The 19,198-nt window shown below is 39.6% G+C and overlaps 1 protein-coding gene across 1 annotated transcript; it reads left to right on the top strand.

The window, feature by feature from the left end:
* Nucleotides 1-636: 636 nt before the first annotated feature.
* Nucleotides 637-18,672, top strand: LOC132884736 (membrane-spanning 4-domains subfamily A member 4A-like). The gene is made up of 8 exons (XM_060918633.1): nt 637-741; nt 6,853-7,043; nt 9,770-9,880; nt 10,497-10,553; nt 12,455-12,604; nt 16,304-16,417; nt 17,007-17,087; nt 18,304-18,672. Exons 2-8 carry the CDS (start codon nt 6,882-6,884, stop codon nt 18,391-18,393), a joined length of 765 nt encoding a protein of 254 aa, XP_060774616.1. The 5' UTR covers nt 637-741; nt 6,853-6,881; the 3' UTR covers nt 18,394-18,672.
* The last annotated feature ends 526 nt before the right edge of the window (nt 18,673-19,198 follow it).

Genomic DNA, 19,198 nt, shown 5'->3' on the forward strand with positions numbered 1-19,198 from the left:
ACCCGAGGGAACAAGAAACAATGTCGTTAATCGTGACTCATTGTTGTACCGCTTCCAACTGGCAAAAGGAAATGAGGTTTATAAAACAACTTTGTTTAAATTCTCCTCACACTGGATTTATCAGAATTATAACAAGTATGAAAACATATCCATCATTCTAAACATATCACATCGTGCAATCAGGAAGCGTGGCAGAACTCCACTGCACATGGCCCATAGGATCACATGTATGTTCACTGATGTGACATCACATCCACATGTCAGCACTCACTCATGAAACAGGCCTTTGTGCACCCTTAGTGCTTTGGCCCACGAATCCCTGCTTGCAGTTATATTTATCATTACAGTCATGTTCCTGTTGCTGTGGTCTTTTAAAGTTTACTCCAGGTCATGTTTCTAGGCAGCGCTGATGGTAATCGTTCTGCTCCTGCTGGAAATACTTCTGCTCTGTGGAGCAAAAACAACAGCAGGCTTGGCTCTGATTCTCTCTGGAGCTCTGTGTCATGTTCAGACATCACATCTGGTTGCACAACAGCTTTGTGGGATTTTTTTTTCTTTTCTTTTTTCATTCGGGTCTTGTATTTCGGCTCAATCTCGAGGCAGGAAATCTGCGTCACTGGAACTGTAAACATTTCTGAAGAATAGGAGGAGTTTAGGATAACGGTACATTAACGAAATGAAAGTGTTTAGTTGCAGAGAGAGAGAGAGAGAGAGAGAGACTGCACTGCTAAAGGACAGGAGGTAAAATAAGCCTTTTTGTCTTTATTAAACTAAATGATTTCTATTGTTTTTAACAGACATGTAACAGGAGCAGATCAGTGTTTTCTTTAAAGAGAGGTAAAGGAGTGAAAAATGTTTTAAAATGGCTTCTTTTGTGGTTTTGTCTTGCAACCTGGGTGACTGTGTAGAATTTTACCCCATAGTTTTACCTCAAATGTCAAGTTCAGTGTAAATAAAGTGATTATTTTCAGGATTGGACACAATACTGAGAAATGATACTGAAGTGAAAGTATAAATAATGTGTTAAAAAGTCTTGGTTAAAAATGGATGTAACCAGACAGAAGAAGAAGAAAAAAGGCAGTCAAGGGTTATTTTGAAATGCACTTGATTATAAAAAGTAAATATTTTCAACTGATTTGATCTGATTAAATTAATGTAAGGTCACGCCTAATATGTTGAAAAAAAATGTTCATTTAAAAAAAAAAATTGTCATCAAACCTACCTAAGGACTCTTTGCCCTCGGGGCTCTGATCCACGTCCGTTTAGAAGGTGTGATGTTATCAAATTCCCGTTAGCACTGTTTACACTCATCAGTCCTGGTTATTTATTTATTTATTTATTTATTTATTTATTAAACGGGGCGGCACGGTGGTGTAGTGGTTAGCGCTGTCGCCTCACAGCAAGAAGGTCCTGGGTTCGAGCCCCGGGGCCGGCGAGGGCCTTTCTGTGTGGAGTTTGCATGTTCTCCCCGTGTCCGCGTGGGTTTCCTCCGGGTGCTCCGGTTTCCCCTACAGTCCAAAGACATGCAGGTTAGGTTAACTGGTGACTCTAAATTGAGCGTAGGTGTGAATGTGAGTGTGAATGGTTGTCTGTGTCTATGTGTCAGCCCTGTGATGACCTGGCGACTTGTCCAGGGTGTACCCCGCCTTTCGCCCGTAGTCAGCTGGGATAGGCTCCAGCTTGCCTGCGACCCTGTAGAAGGATAAAGCGGCTAGAGATAATGAGATGAGATGAGATTTATTAAACGTACTTAAACTGAGAACCTTTTCCAAGGTCTTCCTTCACTGCACAGGGCCTTGGAAATTTATCAGCTTTAAGCTTCCCAGCTCAGAGACATGAATATCAGAAAACCTGTGACCATTTCACCATTTCAACACATACGAAGGCAGATGTTTTAGCTCAGATTAGCTCATCTACAGAGAGCCACCCAAAACTAAAACACACTTTTACATGGTGATAAAAAAGGGTAATGTGTTAAACTGGCAGCATGGTGGTGTAGTGGTTAGCGCTGTTGCCTCACAGTAAGAAGGTTCTTGGTTCGAGCCAGCGGCTGGCGAGGGCCTTTCTGTTTGGAGTTTGCATGTTGCCCGTGTGGGTTTCCTCCGGGTGCTCCGGTTTCCCCCAAAGACATGCAGGTTAGGTTAATTGCTGGCTCTAAATTGACCGTAGGTGTGAATGGTTGTAAGTGTTTATGTGTCAGCCATGCGATGACCTGGCGACTTGTCCAGGGTGTACCCCGCCTTTCGCCCATAGTCAGCTAGGATAGGCTCCAGCTTGCTTGCGACCCTGTACGACAGGATAAGCGGCGACAGATAATGGATGGATGTGTTAAACTTTATAGCATACATGATATCAGGGTTCAACAAAAAAAGACATGATGTGATAAATGGTGAAAAAAAATCACAATTTAATTTACTGTCTGTCGAGATCACTAGCATCATGGGTGGTAACTAGTGGGAAATACACCACTTGCACTTTTCATAGAAACTATGTCCAGGATATTGAGTAACATATGTCTCAATATTCTCACTCGTGAGGAAATCGAGGAATTGTTGTGATAAATTTAGGGATTTTTTGTTTGCTTGCCGTGCTTGGCCAACCTCACTCTACTCTGCTGCTCTGGGGCCGGGAGAGAGGGGGAGAGAATGGTAACAAAGTTAGTTTATTTATTTATTTATTTATTTGGATCGTAAGGAATTTTTTGCAAAATATCAGAATGGATTTCGACGTGGTACAGTAGGTCAAGAATGGACTCAACTGCTGTATTAGATCTAGACATCAAGAAGGCAATTATGAACAGGGAAGCTGTGATAGCAATGTTTTTAGATATTGAGAAAGCACATGATTCTATGTGGAAAGAGGGTCTAGTAATCAAACTATATGGAACAGGAATACATGGAAGAATGTTCAGTTGGATAAAGGACTTCTTGAGGGAGAGAATGTTACAGGTAAGGATTGGTGGCGTATACTCTGAAGTAGTTGAAATTGAGAATGGAACTCCCCAAGGGAGTGTTATTAGTCCCATGTTATTTAATATAATGATCAATGATATATTCCAAAATGTAGGTGTTGGCTATGGGTTATCTTTATATGTGGATGATGGAGCCCTCTGGAAAAGTGGAAGGACTATAGGATATCTGACTAAGAAAATCCAAGTCGCTCTGACCAAAGTTGGGGGTGGGCAGGAAGGTGGGGGTTTAAAATATCAGCAGCAAAAACTAAAGACATGATATTTGGATTTAAAAGAAAGGTCCCTGATAAAGGATTAAAAATGTATGGATCACTGATAGAAATTGCTAAAGAATTTAAGTTTTTGGGGCTTTGGTTTGATGAAAAACTTACTTGGAGGGTCCACATAGAGAAAGTGGTCAATAAGTGTGAAAAAGTCATTAACATCCTTCGCTGCCTGGCTGGAAGTGACTGGGGAGCAGAAAGACAGACCATGATAATGACTTATCAAGCTATGATCAGATCAGTCTTAGACTATGGTAGCATGGTATTTGGGGCTACAGTTGCATCAATCTTAGTACGTGAGCTAGATGTAGTCCAGACAAAAACTCTAAGAATATGCAATGGTGCCTTCCGATCAACCCCAACACTGGTGCTGTTGATTGAAACAGGAGAAATACTTCTGAGACTGAGGAGGATTAAGTTAGGCCTACACTTTTGGTGTAAGATCTGTGCGTATCCATCTAACTTTTCCTCTAAATGGTTACTGAGGGGGGTGGCACGGTGGTGTAGTGGTTAGCGCTGTCGCCTCACAGCAAGAAGGTCCGGGTTCGAGCCCCGTGGCCGGCGAGGGCCTTTCTGTGTGGAGTTTGCATGTTCTCCCCATGTCCGCGTGGGTTTCCTCCAGGTGCTCCGGTTTCCCCCACAGTCCAAAGACATGCAGGTTAGGTTAACTGGTGACTCTAAATTGAGCGTAGGTGTGAATGTGAGTGTGAATGGTTGTCTGTGTCTATGTGTCAGCCCTGTGATGACCTGGCGACTTGTCCAGGGTGAACCCCGCCTTTCGCCTGTAGTCAGTTGGGATAGGCTCCAGCTTGCCTGCAACCCTGTAGAACAGGATAAACCGGCTACAGATAATGAGATGAGATGGTTACTGAGGGACATTTGTGTATTTTCTGTCAAAGAAAAGAAAGGAAATTACCTGCATACGGTAAAAGATTGGGTTGGAAAAGTGGGTATTGATGAATCAAAAATGGTGACCCATCCATGTTGGCCAGCTGTGCCATTATGGTTACTCCCTGAGCCAGAAACTGATTTTAATTTACTATTTAAAATAAGGGAGGGGGATATTGAGGAGGTGAGCCAAGGTGCAGAAAACTATATTGAGTGGGTATGGAACTCACACCTGCAGGTTTTCACAGATGGATCCAAGGATCCTGAAAGTGGAAGAGCTGGGTTTGGGTTCTATGTGCCTATGCTTCAGGTCCAGCAAGGAAAGCGGATCTCAAATAGGATATCTGTCTTCACAACAGAGTTAACTGCTGTAATTTGGGCTCTATGGTGGATAGAGGAAGTGAGACCAGAAAACGTGGTAATATGCTCTGACTCCGCTGCTGCTCTGATGGCCTTGAAGCATGGGACATCGGAAGCATGGCCTGATTTAATAAATGAAGCATTAATATGTCTATATAGGACAGAGACAATAGGTTGCAAAGTGGGTCTGCTATGGGTGCCAGCACATGTTGGGGTAAAAGGCAATGAGATGGTGGATAAAATAGCAAAATCTACACTAACAAGACCAGAAGAGGAGTTAAGTATTTTACTTGGCAGAATGGAGTATCGCAACATTGTCGAAGAACTAACTGATAACGAATGGCAGAACGATGGAATAGTGAGAAAAAAGGAAGGTGCTACTTCTCTATTCAGAAGTATGTTAAGAAAAAAGTATTCATATCAGTGGGGATAGAAAGGATATTTCCAAACTAACAAGGCTAAGGCTGGGACACTGTGGCCTAAACAGCAGCCTAAAGATAATTGGTAAACATCAAGATGGGCTATGTGAATGTGGCAGTGCAGAGACTACACAGCATGTCCTTTCACACTGCAAAAAATACAGCGAAGTAATAAATAAATTGTTCATTGAGGTAGCTGGTATAGGGGTTTCTTCCTTTTCTTTAAACACACTTCTGGGTCAAAATGAGAACCATCCGCTCATAGAAAAGAAAATTCTGTCTTTTCTGCATGCTACGGGTCTATATCCCCGTATTTAAATGTTGAAGTGACTGTTACGTTATGTTAACTCTGGGTGGCAGTAATACAATGTAAAGCGTCCAAACTGCCAGAAATCCAAAAGAAGAAGGAGAAGAAGAAGAGAGAGGGAGAGTGGTTACTGGGCCTGGCTGGGGCCTGTCTCTCTTTCTCCTTCTTCCTCTCTTTTGCATTACATTCCACCATGTTGATTCTCGCCACACTTTTGTTTTGCTCTACACGCATTGATATCAGCTACATTTGAGTTAATTTTGGATCTAAAGATACATCGGTGTGGTCTCCCCCTTTCATGTTGTGTCCACCTTGAGCCAACTGGACATAACAATATAAAAAAAGAAAATCACACATTGGCTTGAAGATATGCAGTTTATCTTCTTGTGTTGAAAAACTCACATTTTTCAGATGAAATACATCACGGATCTGAGTGACATATTTAAATAATATTGGCTGGGTTTTTTTTCGTGGTCTATCAGATATATTCCATTCAGCTAGCATGATACTGAATGAGTCAAAGGCGAGTAGCTGAATGGAATATATCTGATGTACCACAAAAAAGCCAGCCAATATAATAATAAAAAATAAATTAATAATAATAATAATAATAATAATAATAATAATAATTATTATTATTATTATTATTATTATACATTCCTTTCGGGTGTTCAACGCGTCTTTCTCTTTCCAAATTGTCTCAAATTCCTCTGTATTTAATGAAGCAAACCTGGCGACCATGTTTGTTTACAAATTCTCCCAGTCCCTCGCTAGCACCGAAGTTTTACATCTCCAACGTGTGACGTCATGTTGTCTTGACAACCGTGCAATATTGTAAACCATATTCAACGCTCATTCCCCATTGGGTAGAGTGACGTAATACACATAGGATAAGCGATATCCTAACAATGTTGGATGCTATCAAACCAAATGAATGGAACCCGCGAGGAGGGAATAGAACACGTTTTTATTCCATCAAAAAAGTGTCCTGTGTGTATAATAATTCCCCATATTTCACTCTGATGACGTCACTCCCAGTGTTTTTCCGCTAACTAGACACATGTTGTCAAAATGGCGAGCCAGTTCAAAATTAAAAAAATTTTCATTGACTCGCATATTTTTTTCGCTTCACTCACTCATGAAATATACATTCATCCCTTGAAGATAAACTTTATATCTTTTCACCACCGTGTAATATCCTTTATATGTACACACACACACACACACACACACACACACACACACACACACACACACACACACACACACACAAATATACACATGGCTTCTAAGGGGCCAAAGAAGACTCCTTATTTTATATGTTTCCGTCAGAGATTTGCAACAAGTTTTTTGAAAGCCCAGTAACAAAATACAGTTCCTCAAATTTTCCACCCTTCTCTTCCACTTCTCCTTTTCTTCCACTTCTCCTTTTCTTCCACTTCTCCTTTTCTTCCACTTCTTCTAACTTTATATAAATATGGTTTTCTCTTTAAAGCCTCAGGAACAACATTAGACTCTTGGAGTTGATTTAAAAACCTGTACAGAACCAAGAAATAACATTTTAATGATGTCGTCATTTCTACTCCAGTTTTGTCTCACATTATCCCATCACACTGATAGTGAAAGTGTTTTTTTTGTTCACAGATTAATCACACAGAGGTGCTTTATTAAAGATGGCCAGCACTTCGATCCCGCTCACTAATGTGGGAAGTGGCTACACCATCGTCACTCAGGTTCTTCCGTCATCAACAGCCCCGACTACAGCCGGACAAAATCCCTGTCAGACAATCAGCCCACTGCAGAAATTCCTGAAAGGAGAACCGAAAGCTCTGGGAGTAAGTTAAACAATTACATCATAAATAAATAAATACATTTATTATTATTATTAAATCTAAACATGTTATTTTTTAAAAATGTGTCGCACATTATTAAACAAGAAAATGCAATAATTAACTTCAAAAAACATTAAAATAAAAACTTGTTAAAATTTGGTGGATTTTTTCATATTGTTCATATTAAATTACCGAATAAAATATTTTAACCTCTCAAATGAATACACAAATCTGGAATAATAAAATAAATAGGAAAATAGACAGTACAAAAATAAACGTGAAAATGTAAGAAATTAAGTGCTTGAAAATAAAACATAAATTAACCCAGTGTAACCAGAAATGAAACAAAACAATAATTATAATTACAATATATTTGAAAATAATAATAACTCTAATAAAAATACACTGAAGCCTAAATTAAATTAATACATTCATAAAATATCTGATTACATTTTTAATTAATTCTGTAAATATTACTATAAAATAACATGTAAAAATATAAACTTTTGCTAAGGATAATTGATATCTTTCTATTTTATTACATAAAAAAATAATCTAAAAAGAAAACAACCTTTACACCAGCGAGCCAAAACTGCGTGACCTCCTGTCGAATTTGCTGTTGGTCATCTGCGTGCCGCCAAAACAGCTCTGACTCACTGAGACAAAGAATCTACAACAAGACCTCTGAAGGTGTGCTGTGCAGTCTGGCAGCAAGACATTATCAGCAGATCCAGGACACCACCTGGAGCTCTTCATCATGTTCCTCAAACCATTTCCAATGTGCAGTGAAGGGGTGTACCTGGTCCTCAGGAATGTACGAGGTGAATGCAGGACCCCAGGGAGCATCACACCAGCTTTTCTTCTTCACATCGTGCATCCTGGTGCTTCCTGGTGACCTGCTTCCATCGCTTCAAGGTCCAGTTCTGACACTTTCATGCCCATTGTAGATGCTTTCTCAGGGCACAAGGGTCAGCATGGGGTCGGTGACTGGTCCTGCAGATACACAGCTTCATAGTCAGCAGTGTGTCGTGTCACATTCCTCCTAATCATCATTAAATCATCAGTAACCTTTCCAGTAGCCCTCTTGTTGGTTTGGAGCAGATGGGATTGTCTTCATTACCCTCAGCACCGTGTCCCATATCCAACACATCGACACCAAGAACCGACTGTCACTTACCGTCGAGTCGAGTACATCGTACACACTGACACGTGCCGTCATTACAGGACACCTGTGATGGTCATCATGTTTTGGCTCGGTGATGTAAATGAGTGTGGTTGGGCATATCAGGTGAAAATTCAAATTAAATCCAAATTGTGCAACTTGAAACTTGTCTCATTGAATTCAGAATTGAATGCAGAACAATAGACTTTTTACAGAATTAAAATATGTTTATCCGTTCTTGAGATATTACAAATCAAAGGATGAAGAAATGGTTTAATTTTTAGAAAACTGTATGAGGATCACATCCAATCAGAACAAAAGGGTTTTTTTCTTAATAACTTTTCTATTTTTCAAGATATTTACATGGAAATTGGTTGAAACACAGATGGTTGTATAGTCAATGCAACATTTGAAAAATTAGTAAAAACAAATTATGCAAATTAGTATTCAATTAATATTACTTATACTAATTCAGTAAAATTTTTAAATCAGTCCACTCTCTTCTTCAAAGTTTTACCAAATGGCTTTATTTGTGCAATATAAAGCTGATCTTAATTCTCATTTATACATCACAAAGAAGGAGAAATCAATGTTAATTATAAAATCTATATAAATAAACACTGAACGTCTCACATCTATCATTCTCTATCAAAATAAAAAAGGAATAAAAGATTATTTCTAATCCCCTCTTTGTGCTCTGTAGGTCTTTGTATTTCTCAGTAGGGCTGACTAGTGTTTATATGAAAGAATATAAATGATTATTTCACAGCTTTCAAGGCGAACCTCGAAAAAAAAAACTGTGAGATCCACATCCAATAAACAATTCACATTAACTGAACTGAAATTGACGCTTACGTTTCTGACTTCCGTTTTTTTTAAATCTCATTCCGACCACTAAGAACTCAATATTTTTCACCTAAAACAACTCCAGTAATTATAAAATAGTTATTTATTTACATGAATTAGTTTGATTTAAAAAAAAAGTAGGTAAAGCTATGAAAACTCACTTCAAAGTCTCAAAACTAGCAGAGGGAAAATGTTGCTGAAACCTTCATCAGAAACAGTGAGAGCGAGAGAACATCCCAATAAAAGTGATCTGATTGATACTGATGAGTAATCCAGTGGGAAACCGATCAGGAGAGAGAGAGAGAGAGAGAGAGAGAGAGAGCCTGACTGCTTTCCCGTGACTCAAAAAGAAAAACATCATGAGTTTCCTGACGTACCACGAGCAGAGTTTTTACTCTGTTGTTCCGACTTCAACCTGCCGTTACTCCCAAAGTACTGAACAGATCTTAACCAGATACATTTCTGTGGAAAGCAGAGATTATAAGCTTTTTAATGAGATGATTCACGATAGAAAATATTCAAGAGTTAATCAATGACAGGTTTGGAAACTTAGATGAGCGTCTGCATGCACAATTTTCACAGCGAGCATCTGATATGCCTACTGAGTGTGATAATTTATTTGTTCTTCACTACAAATACTTTACATAAGAAACATGAATATAGTTTGCAAAAATACTGCAAGTTTATTTGTGCGTTTCTGTTTTTTTGTTTTTAACCACAGACTGTCCAAATAATGGTCGGTGTGTTGACAATCTTGTTTGGTATCGTGCTCGCGATCTTTCCTTCCAGCATCAGCGTGTTCTCTGGAGTCGTGTTCTGGGGCTCGCTGTTTGTAAGGCTTCTTCAGTTTTCTTGACTTTTACACTACCGTTCAAAAGTTTGGGGTCACCCAGACAATTTTGTGTTTTCCATGAAAAGTCACACTTTTATTTACCACCATAAGTTGTAAAATGAATAGAAAATATAGTCAAGACATTTTTCTGGCCATTTTGAGCATTTAATCGACCCCACAAATGTGATGCTCCAGAAACTCAATCTGCTCAAAGGAAGGTCAGTTTTATAGCTTCTCTAAAGAGCTCAACTGTTTTCAGCTGTGCTAACATGATTGTACAAGGGTTTTCTAATCATCCATTAGCCTTCTGAGGCAATGAGCAAACACATTGTACCATTAGAACACTGGAGTGAGAGTTGCTGGAAATGGGCCTCTATACACCTATGGAGATATTGCACCAAAAACCAGACATTTGCAGCTAGAATAGTCATTTACCACATTAGCAATGTATAGAGTGCATTTCTGATTAGTTTAAAGTGAAAAGAACAGTGCTTTTCTTTCAAAAATAAGGACATTTCAAAGTGACCCCAAACTTTTGAACGGTAGTGTATATGTATATTATTCAGTGTCAGTTTCAGGGAAAAAAAAGAAAAAAAAACTATTTCTGCTCTTGCAGCACATCAGCGCTGGTTCTCTGGCTGTTGCAGCAAACAACAAACTGAATTGCTGTGTGGTAGGTAAATACCAACAGCATTTTTACACCAACTGTGTGTGTGTGTGTTTTCACCTTCTTTTGCATGGAAACACACACACACACACACACACACACACACACACACACACACAAATGGAGGAAAAGCAGTTTGTCTTAAAGGAACAGTCCACTGTACTTCCATAATGAAATATGCTCTTATCTGAATTGAGACGAGCTGCTCCGTACCTCTCCGAGCTTTGCGCGACCTCCCAGTCAGTCAGACGCAGTCAGACGCGCTGTCACTCCTGTTAGCAATGTAGCTAGGCTCAGCATGGCCAATGGTATTTTTTGGGGCTGTAGGTAGATGCGACCAAACTCTTCCGCATTTTTCCTGTTTACATAGGTTTATATGACCAGTGACATGAAACAAAGTTCAGTTACACAAATTGAAACGTAGCGATTTTCTATGCTATGGAAAGTCCGCGCTATAATGACAGGCGTACTAACACCTTCTGCGCACTTCGGCAGCGCGTTGATACGGAGCTGAGATATCAATGCGCTGCCGAAGCGCGCAGAAGGTGTTAGTACGCCTGTCATTATAGTGCGGACTTTCCATAGCATAGAAAATCGCTACGTTTCAATTTGGGTAACTGAACTTGTTTTCATGCCACTGGTCATATAAACCTATGTAAAGAGGAAAAACGCGGAAGAGTTTGGTCGCATCTAACTACAGCCCCCAAAAATACCGTTGGCCATGCTGAGCCTAGCTACATTGCTAACAGGAGTGACAGCGCGTCTGACTGCGTCTGACTGACTGGGAGGTCGTGCAAAGCTCGGAGAGGTACGGAGCAGCTCGTCTCAATTCAGATAAGAGCATATTTCATTATGGAAGTACGGTGGACTGTTCCTTTAAACTGATTCTTTCTTGAATTGCTGAATGAATTTCATTAATGCTTTCTATCTTTTCATTTACTTTCCTAATTAATCTCCCATTTAATTCCGTCTGCTCCTGCAGTATTTTGAAACGTAACCTGTAGTCACAGTTTCACAAGCCACCCTAAAATGAAGAGTACTGTATACCTGGAGTACATGTATACCTGGAGTACTTTAAAAGACATGAACATCCTTCCTACGTCCGTCCACCAGCACTGGTTCTTCGATATCACAAAACAGGAGTCTCAAAAAAAGCTGAAACTTTGAGACAGTAAATAATGAAATGAAACCACGAGTCCAAGAAAACGGATGATGTCCATGTAGGAAAAAAACAACAACAAATTTTAAGAACCCTAAGAAGGATTTTTTTTAGAGTGTGGAATATTGGATTCGAGAAGAAAAATTCATGAGTAAGATTTTAATCGGTGAGAGGAGGCGTTATTGTCATTTGCCTGAACGTGGAGATGAACATGAATCCTCTCACTAATTAGAAATCATGTACTGTATCAGAGTTCAGGGAGTGACTGCAGTGTGTTCAATTACCTGAAGTTTCCAGAGAAACAGAACATTTCTGATAAAAGTCCTACATTTGATTTGTGTTTATATTTCATATCAGAATATGAAGAATATGGGTAGAAAGTTGAAAGAGGGGGTGAATACTTGTGCAAGACACTGTAAATGGAGGTAGTAAAATGAAACAAGACAGGATGCTTCAGATAAAAGTATTTTCGTTCAATAAATAAATCAATAAATCATAAAAACAATTTTAATTTGAATCAACGAAGACAGTTTTCATGTTTAATGTAAAGCACATCGCTAAAATCACTGTAGTTATGTTAAAAAAAACAGATAGGCTTACTGTGGATGAGCCGACGACTGATGAACATTTACCGTATGTTAAAAGTTTGCTCTTGTTCCTTCAGTTCAAGTTTCATTTCTAGAATTTTTATGGATTCTGATTGAGAACTACTGTAGCTAGGGTCTGACTTTTGTTTTTTTCCCCTCAGGTGAAGGCCACTATGGTGGTCAATATTCTTAGTACAATAGTTGCAGGAATCGCCATCATCATACTTTCCATAGATTTGGTGATCGCCCCAATTTTCGGATACTGCTACGATGGACATGGGTATGGTTGCAGGAATTGGCGTTTTGGAACGGTATGATTTATTTATTTATTGCTATTTTAGCATGAGGTGCATAAGGGAAGAAAATACCCAAATAAAAGAAATTAAAAACAATACAAATAAAATGAGAAGGGCTCCATATTAGAATATCCAGATGGTTACCCATCTGGGACGTTGATCCATACATGTATAGGTCTACTGAATACACAGCTTTCAGCTGATTATATCAGAATCTGGATCCTGATCTGGATCAAGATCAAAATCACATCTTGAACAAAGGATAATACTAAAGCTGTCCGCCAAATTTCATCCAAATCCATTCACTACTTTTAGAGTGATGTTATATATAGATATATAGCTACCTCCTGGATCCGCATACATACGTATCTGGATTTGCATCAAAATTTAATTAATTGTTCCTCAGCCCATGGATCAACTTTCCTCCAAATTTCATTCAAATCTGTTCATGACTTTTCGAGTTACATTGGGAACAAACTAGCAAACAAACAAACTCATGGAAGAAAAAAATATAACCTCCTCTAAGAAAGTTTGCGGAGGGAAAAAATAATAAATTAATATGTACGGTAGCATCATAAAGCAAGTGAAAAATTTTTTAAAATATATTAAAAAGTGAAAATATTTTCTGAAAATTTGAAGACAAAATTTATAATATAATATAAATTTATGGAATATATAATTTAGCAGCCCTGTGATGACCTGGCGACTTGTCCAGGGTGTACCCCGCCTTTCGCCCGTAGTCAGCTGGGATAGGCTCCAGCTCGCCTGCGACCCTGTAGAACAGGATAAAGCGGCTAGAGATAATGAGATGAGATGAGATGAGATATAATTTAGCTGCAGTGATATCCATGTTGTAGAGGTATTATTTGTTTATTTATTTATATATATATTTTAGCGGCGGCACAGTGGTGTAGTGGTTATCACTGTTGCCTCACAGCAAGAAGGTCCTGGGTTCGAGCCCCGGGGCCGGCGAGGGCCTTTCTGTGTGGAGTTTGCATGTTCTCCCCGTGTCCGCGTGGGTTTCCTCCGGGTGCTCCGGTTTCCCCCACAGTCCAAAGACATGTAGGTTAGGTTAACTGGTGACTCTAAATTGACCGTAGGTGTGAATGTGAGTGTGAATGGTTGTCTATGTGTCAGCCCTGTGATGACCTGGCGACTTGTCCAGGGTGTACCCCGCCTTTCGCCCGTAGTCAGCTGGGATAGGCTCCAGCTTGCCTGCGACCCTGTAGAAGGATAAAGCGGCTAGAGATAATGAGATGAGATGAGATATATTTTAGCATGAGGTGTGTATGGGTAAAAATTCCAATAAATAGAGAAATAAATAAAGAGTAAAATGAAGCAAAAAGTGAAAATATTTTCTCAATATTTTAATGCAAAAAATTATATATAAAAAGTTGTTTATATAAACTTATATACGCAAGTAACTGCAGTGATAGCCATGTTGCAGTGGCATTATTTATTTATTTATTTACATTTTACCATGAGGTGTGTATGGGTAAAAAAAAAAAAAAAGGCATAAATTATATACAGTGGTGCTTGAAAGTTTGTGAACCCTTTAGAATTTTCTATATTTCTGCATAAATATGACCTAAAACATCATCAGATTTTCACACAAGTCCAAAAAGTAGATAAAGAGAACCCAGTTAAACAAATGAGACAAAAATATTATACTTGGTCATTTATTTATTGAGGAAAATGATCCAAAATTACCTATCTGTGAGTGGTAAAAGTATGTGAACCCTTGCTTTCAGTATCTGGTGTGACCCCCTTGTGCAGCAATAACTGCAACTAAACGTTTGCGGTAACTGTTGATCAGTCCTGCACACCGGCTTGGAGGAATTTTAGCCCGTTCCTCCGTACAGAACAGCTTCAACTCTGGGATGTTGGTGGGTTTCCTCACATGAACTGCTCGCTTCAGGTCCTTCCACAACATTTCCATTGGATTAAGGTCAGGACTTTGACTTGGCCATTCCAAAACATTAACTTTATTCTTCTTTAACCATTCTTTGGTAGAACGACTTGTGTGCTTAGGGTCGTTGTCTTGCTGCATGACCCACCTTCTCTTGAGATTCAGTTCATGGACAAATGTCCTGACATTTTCCTTTAGAATTTGCTGGTATAATTCAGAATTCATTGTTCCATCAATGATGGCAAGTCGTCCTGGCCCAGATGCAGCAAAACAGGCCCCAACCATGATACTACCACCACCATGTTTCACAGATGGGATAAGGTTCTTATGCTGGAATGCAGTGTTTTCCTTTCTCCAAACATAACGCTTCTCATTTAAACCAAAAAGTTCTATTTTGGTCTCATCCAGCCACAAAACATTTTTCCAATAGCCCTCTGGCTTGTCCACGTGACTTTTAGCAAACTGCAGACGAGCAGCAATGTTCTTTTTGGAGAGCAGTGGCTTTCTCCTTGCAACCCTGCCATGCACACCATTGTTGTTCAGTGTTCTCCTGATGGTGGACTCATGAACATTAACACTAGGCAATGTGAGAGAGGGCTTCAGTTGTTTAGAAGTTACCCTGGGGTTCTTTGTGACCTCGCCGACTACGCACCTTGCTCTTGGAGTGATCTTTGTTGGTCGACCACTCCTGGGGAGGGTAACAATGGTCTTGAATTTCCTCCATTTGTACACAATCTGTCTGACTGTGGATTGGTGGAGTCTAAACTCTTTAGAGATGATTTTCTAACCTTTTCCAGCCTGATGAGCATCAACAACGCTTTTTCTGAGGTCCTCAGAAATCTCATTTGTTCGTGCCATGATACACTTCCACAAACATGTGTTGTGAAGATCAGACTTTGATAGATCCCTGTTCTTTAAATAAAACAGGGTGCCCACTCACACCTGATTGTCATCCCATTGATTGAAAACACCTGACTCTAATTTCACCTTCAAATTAACGGCTAATCCTAGAGGTTCACATACTTCTGCCACTCACAGATATGTAATATTGGATCATTCTCCTCAATAAATAAATTTCATCTCATATCATCTCTAGCCGGTTTATCCTGTTCTACAGGGTCGCAGGCAAGCTGGAGCCTATCCCAGCTGACTACGGGCGAAAGGCGGGGTACACCCTGGACAAGTCGCCAGGTCATCACAGGGCTGACACATAGACACAGACAACCATTCACACTCACATTCACACCTACGCTCAATTTAGAGTCACCAGTTAACCTAACCTGCATGTCTTTGGACTGTGGGGGAAACCGGAGCACCCGGAGGAAACCCACGCGGACAACATGCAAACTCCGCACAGAAAGGCCCTCGAACCCAGACCTTCTTGCTTTGAGGCAACAGCACTAACCACTACACCATCGTGCCGCTCAATAAATAAATGACCAAGTATAATATTTTTGTCTCATTTGTTTAACTGGGTTCTCTTTATCTATTTTTAGGACTTGTATGAAAATCTGATGATGTTTGAGGACATATTTATGCAGAAATATAGAAAATTCTAAAGGGTTCACAAACTTTCAAGCACCACTGTGTATATATATATATATATATATATATATATATATATATATATGGTATATATATATATATAATCACTCAAAGCATAATTAAAAAAAAAGTGCAAATATTTTCTGCATATTTTAATCCAAAAACATAGAGTTGTGAACAAACAAAGAAACAAAGCGGTGACTTTAAGTGGAAAGACTTTTTGCCGTGTATTTTTTTGTGATGGTGGATCTTCATTTCAGAGCCAGATCCATGGAATCACCGGCGTTCTGCTGCTTTTCTCTTTGCTCCAGTTCGCCGTCTCTATTGCAGTTTCAGCTTTCACCTGCAAAGCCATCTGCTCCAGTGAACCAACTGTAAGTTATTATTATGATTATTTCTTTTTTAGCAAAAGATGCTAGATTGTCATGTGCCACATAGCTTTCATTCTCAGGAGATGGCAAGCTGATAAACAGACACGATTGCTTGATTTGATATCCGAACACATGCTTTGCCCTGCTACTGTCTGTTCCCAATAAACTCATCAGAGCTCAGCTCCAAGCTAACTCAGCTGTCTGGACACTCGGTTACATCTTTCACTGATTAAACCCACCCGGTGAAAAAGCCTTCACTGGAATAGAAGGTCAGCTGTTCAGTGAAGCTCTACGTTCCTTCCATTTTTTTGTTTCCTGTCCATTTTTGTAGACAGCTTTCAGCAAATATTCATTTTATTTCTGGCTTTCAATGGCCAAGTTTGCTGTCCAAAGCCAAAAATAAAATGTCTGTAGCTATTAGGAAATGGAATCTGGTTCAGCCATGTTCTGAGGTTCATGACAACAATGAATGTGACCTTTATATTTCACTGGGATTAATATCGAGTATTGGAAGTGTAGTGAACAGTTTAGACTGTTGTGATGTGTATATTTTATTATTGTGTAACTGAAGCTCTATGATTGTGTCCAACAGCTGAACATCGTCAATGTGGTTCAGAACCCTGAGATGTGTGTTCCTGTGGTCAATTCCTATCCAGCACAACAACCTCAGCCGGTAAGAGAAACCTGCAGGACGCCTTTATGAAGCGCCACAGAACTGAAGAATCCAGAGTCACGTTTACACACCAAACACATTTTAGTTTTTTGATTGATATTTTTTGATTGAATAAAATCCCAACACGCCTGTTTGGTTGAAAAGTCCATCTTCAATGAGGAAGAGAAGTTTATAAATCTTTTAGTTGTGGAAGTGAAGCTCACTGAAAGACCATCTCCTCAGAGTGCGCAACATCTTCCAGTAATGCAGCTCAGCCATTTCAACTAATCGCCACCACGCACACACACATTTTACAGTGTGCTCTGTGGATTTCACTGCAGTAACTCATCAACGTTGATATGATTTGACACTGATCAAGGTTCACATTAGTGAGGACCCTTTCATGTCAATTTACACAAACTCATGAGTGATATGTAGGAAATGAATATTTGTTTCCAACTTATTGGCTTTCCATCAACACTATATTTCTTAAAATGCCTTTATAAACAAATTATGACTAAATTAGTTCATTTTTGTGTCCAGGATGATAAATGAGGTCAGTTGTAATGAGGAACAGATGAGCTTCAGTCTGTAAATGGACTGTACACCGACATGGCAAGGACAGATCACGTTATTTAAAGGTGTCTGACTGTCCTCTCTGTGGGGGAAGATGGAGTGAAGAATCTGGATCTGTGGATATTAAAGTATAGAACATAACCCATTTAATCGACTGGACTTTGACTGGAAACCATATGATATATATCTACAAACTGTATCAAGTCAAAGTCCCCATCACACCAGGATCTGGTCTTCCCAGGTAGTCTCCTGTCCCAGTACTAACCTCTTTGAGGCGTATGGGTGCAGCGCTGATCTCCGTTTTGAGAGCCCTCAGCCCCTCGCCTATACAGCTAGGGTTCCAGTGGGGGGCGGGTCCTCTGGTAACCCTTCCCCACTTGCATCTGTATTGCAGAGTGCCTTGCCAGACAGCAGTAGGTGCCATTTTTTGATGGTCTTTGGTATGACCCAACCGTGAGTACAACAGACGATCTCCTGGTTGAGAGGCGGATACACTAACCACTAGGCTAACTCAAGGTCTACATAGTGTATGACCAACACCAACAGTTTTTCCTCTTTGTGATCCATCATTTACTCTTTACACCATTACGAAGCATAGCTGAGAATACCTACACTGTGTTCTCCATTTCTTTATTTCCTTCTTTCTTTATTTATTTTACAGGGGGTCAGTACAATGAACGCTGTCGCCATGAGCAGTGCACCCATGGAAAGTCCTCCAGCGTACTGCGAGAAAGGCCACCCAGATGACTGAGGATAATTAGAAATAAGAAATTATTCTTAACACTGTGATTTCACACACGATGGAAAACACAACCATGCTCTGTAGTGCTTACACAACACGACTTCCTGTAACCGCTAAACACACTTTCAACATTCATTTATTTTATACGGATATCGATTTTTGTTTGCTTGCTTCATGAAGACTTTGCTTCTTTAAGATTTGCTCCAGTCCTTCTGAACACTTATATTTTCTGGGAAACTTAATTGTTTTCCTGGAAAAACAAAAACAAATAAAGAAATGTATACCACAGCGCTGTTGAATTCTGGATCCTGATTGGTCAGAATGAAGGTGTTGATTCATTTTCTATAACAGTACCGCTGACCGTAGTGCAGCTGCAAATTATGGATTTATACACGGAGCTCCCGATGAGTGTAAAATGTGTTCATAAATACTATTAAAACTGAATTATGACAACATTCATTATTCTGATTCTTAATGTTTCGAGCAGGAAGTTTTCCTTTTCAGCAGAGACAGCCGGCAAACAGCTCTCATCTCATCCTCTCATTCACGCCATCGTTTTAAAGGGTCCCTCAGCGAACAATAAACAAACATCGGCTAGAAATGTTACACATTTTGCACAAGTGTATTGTGATTCCCCAGTACTGTCACACTGTGTCACATAAATTAGGGCTTTAAAATTCTTTTGTACTCCCGGTCACTTATGTTCCACTTCTGGGCGTCGCCGTATTGCCAGTTTGTGGGTGGTGTTAAAGGTCAGCATGACGTACAATTATTGATAGGTTTCCTGCATCCTGATTGGCTCGCTGTTCCTGGC

The sequence above is a fragment of the Neoarius graeffei genome, chromosome 4, assembly GCF_027579695.1.
Source record: "Neoarius graeffei isolate fNeoGra1 chromosome 4, fNeoGra1.pri, whole genome shotgun sequence".
NCBI lineage: Eukaryota > Metazoa > Chordata > Actinopteri > Siluriformes > Ariidae > Neoarius > Neoarius graeffei.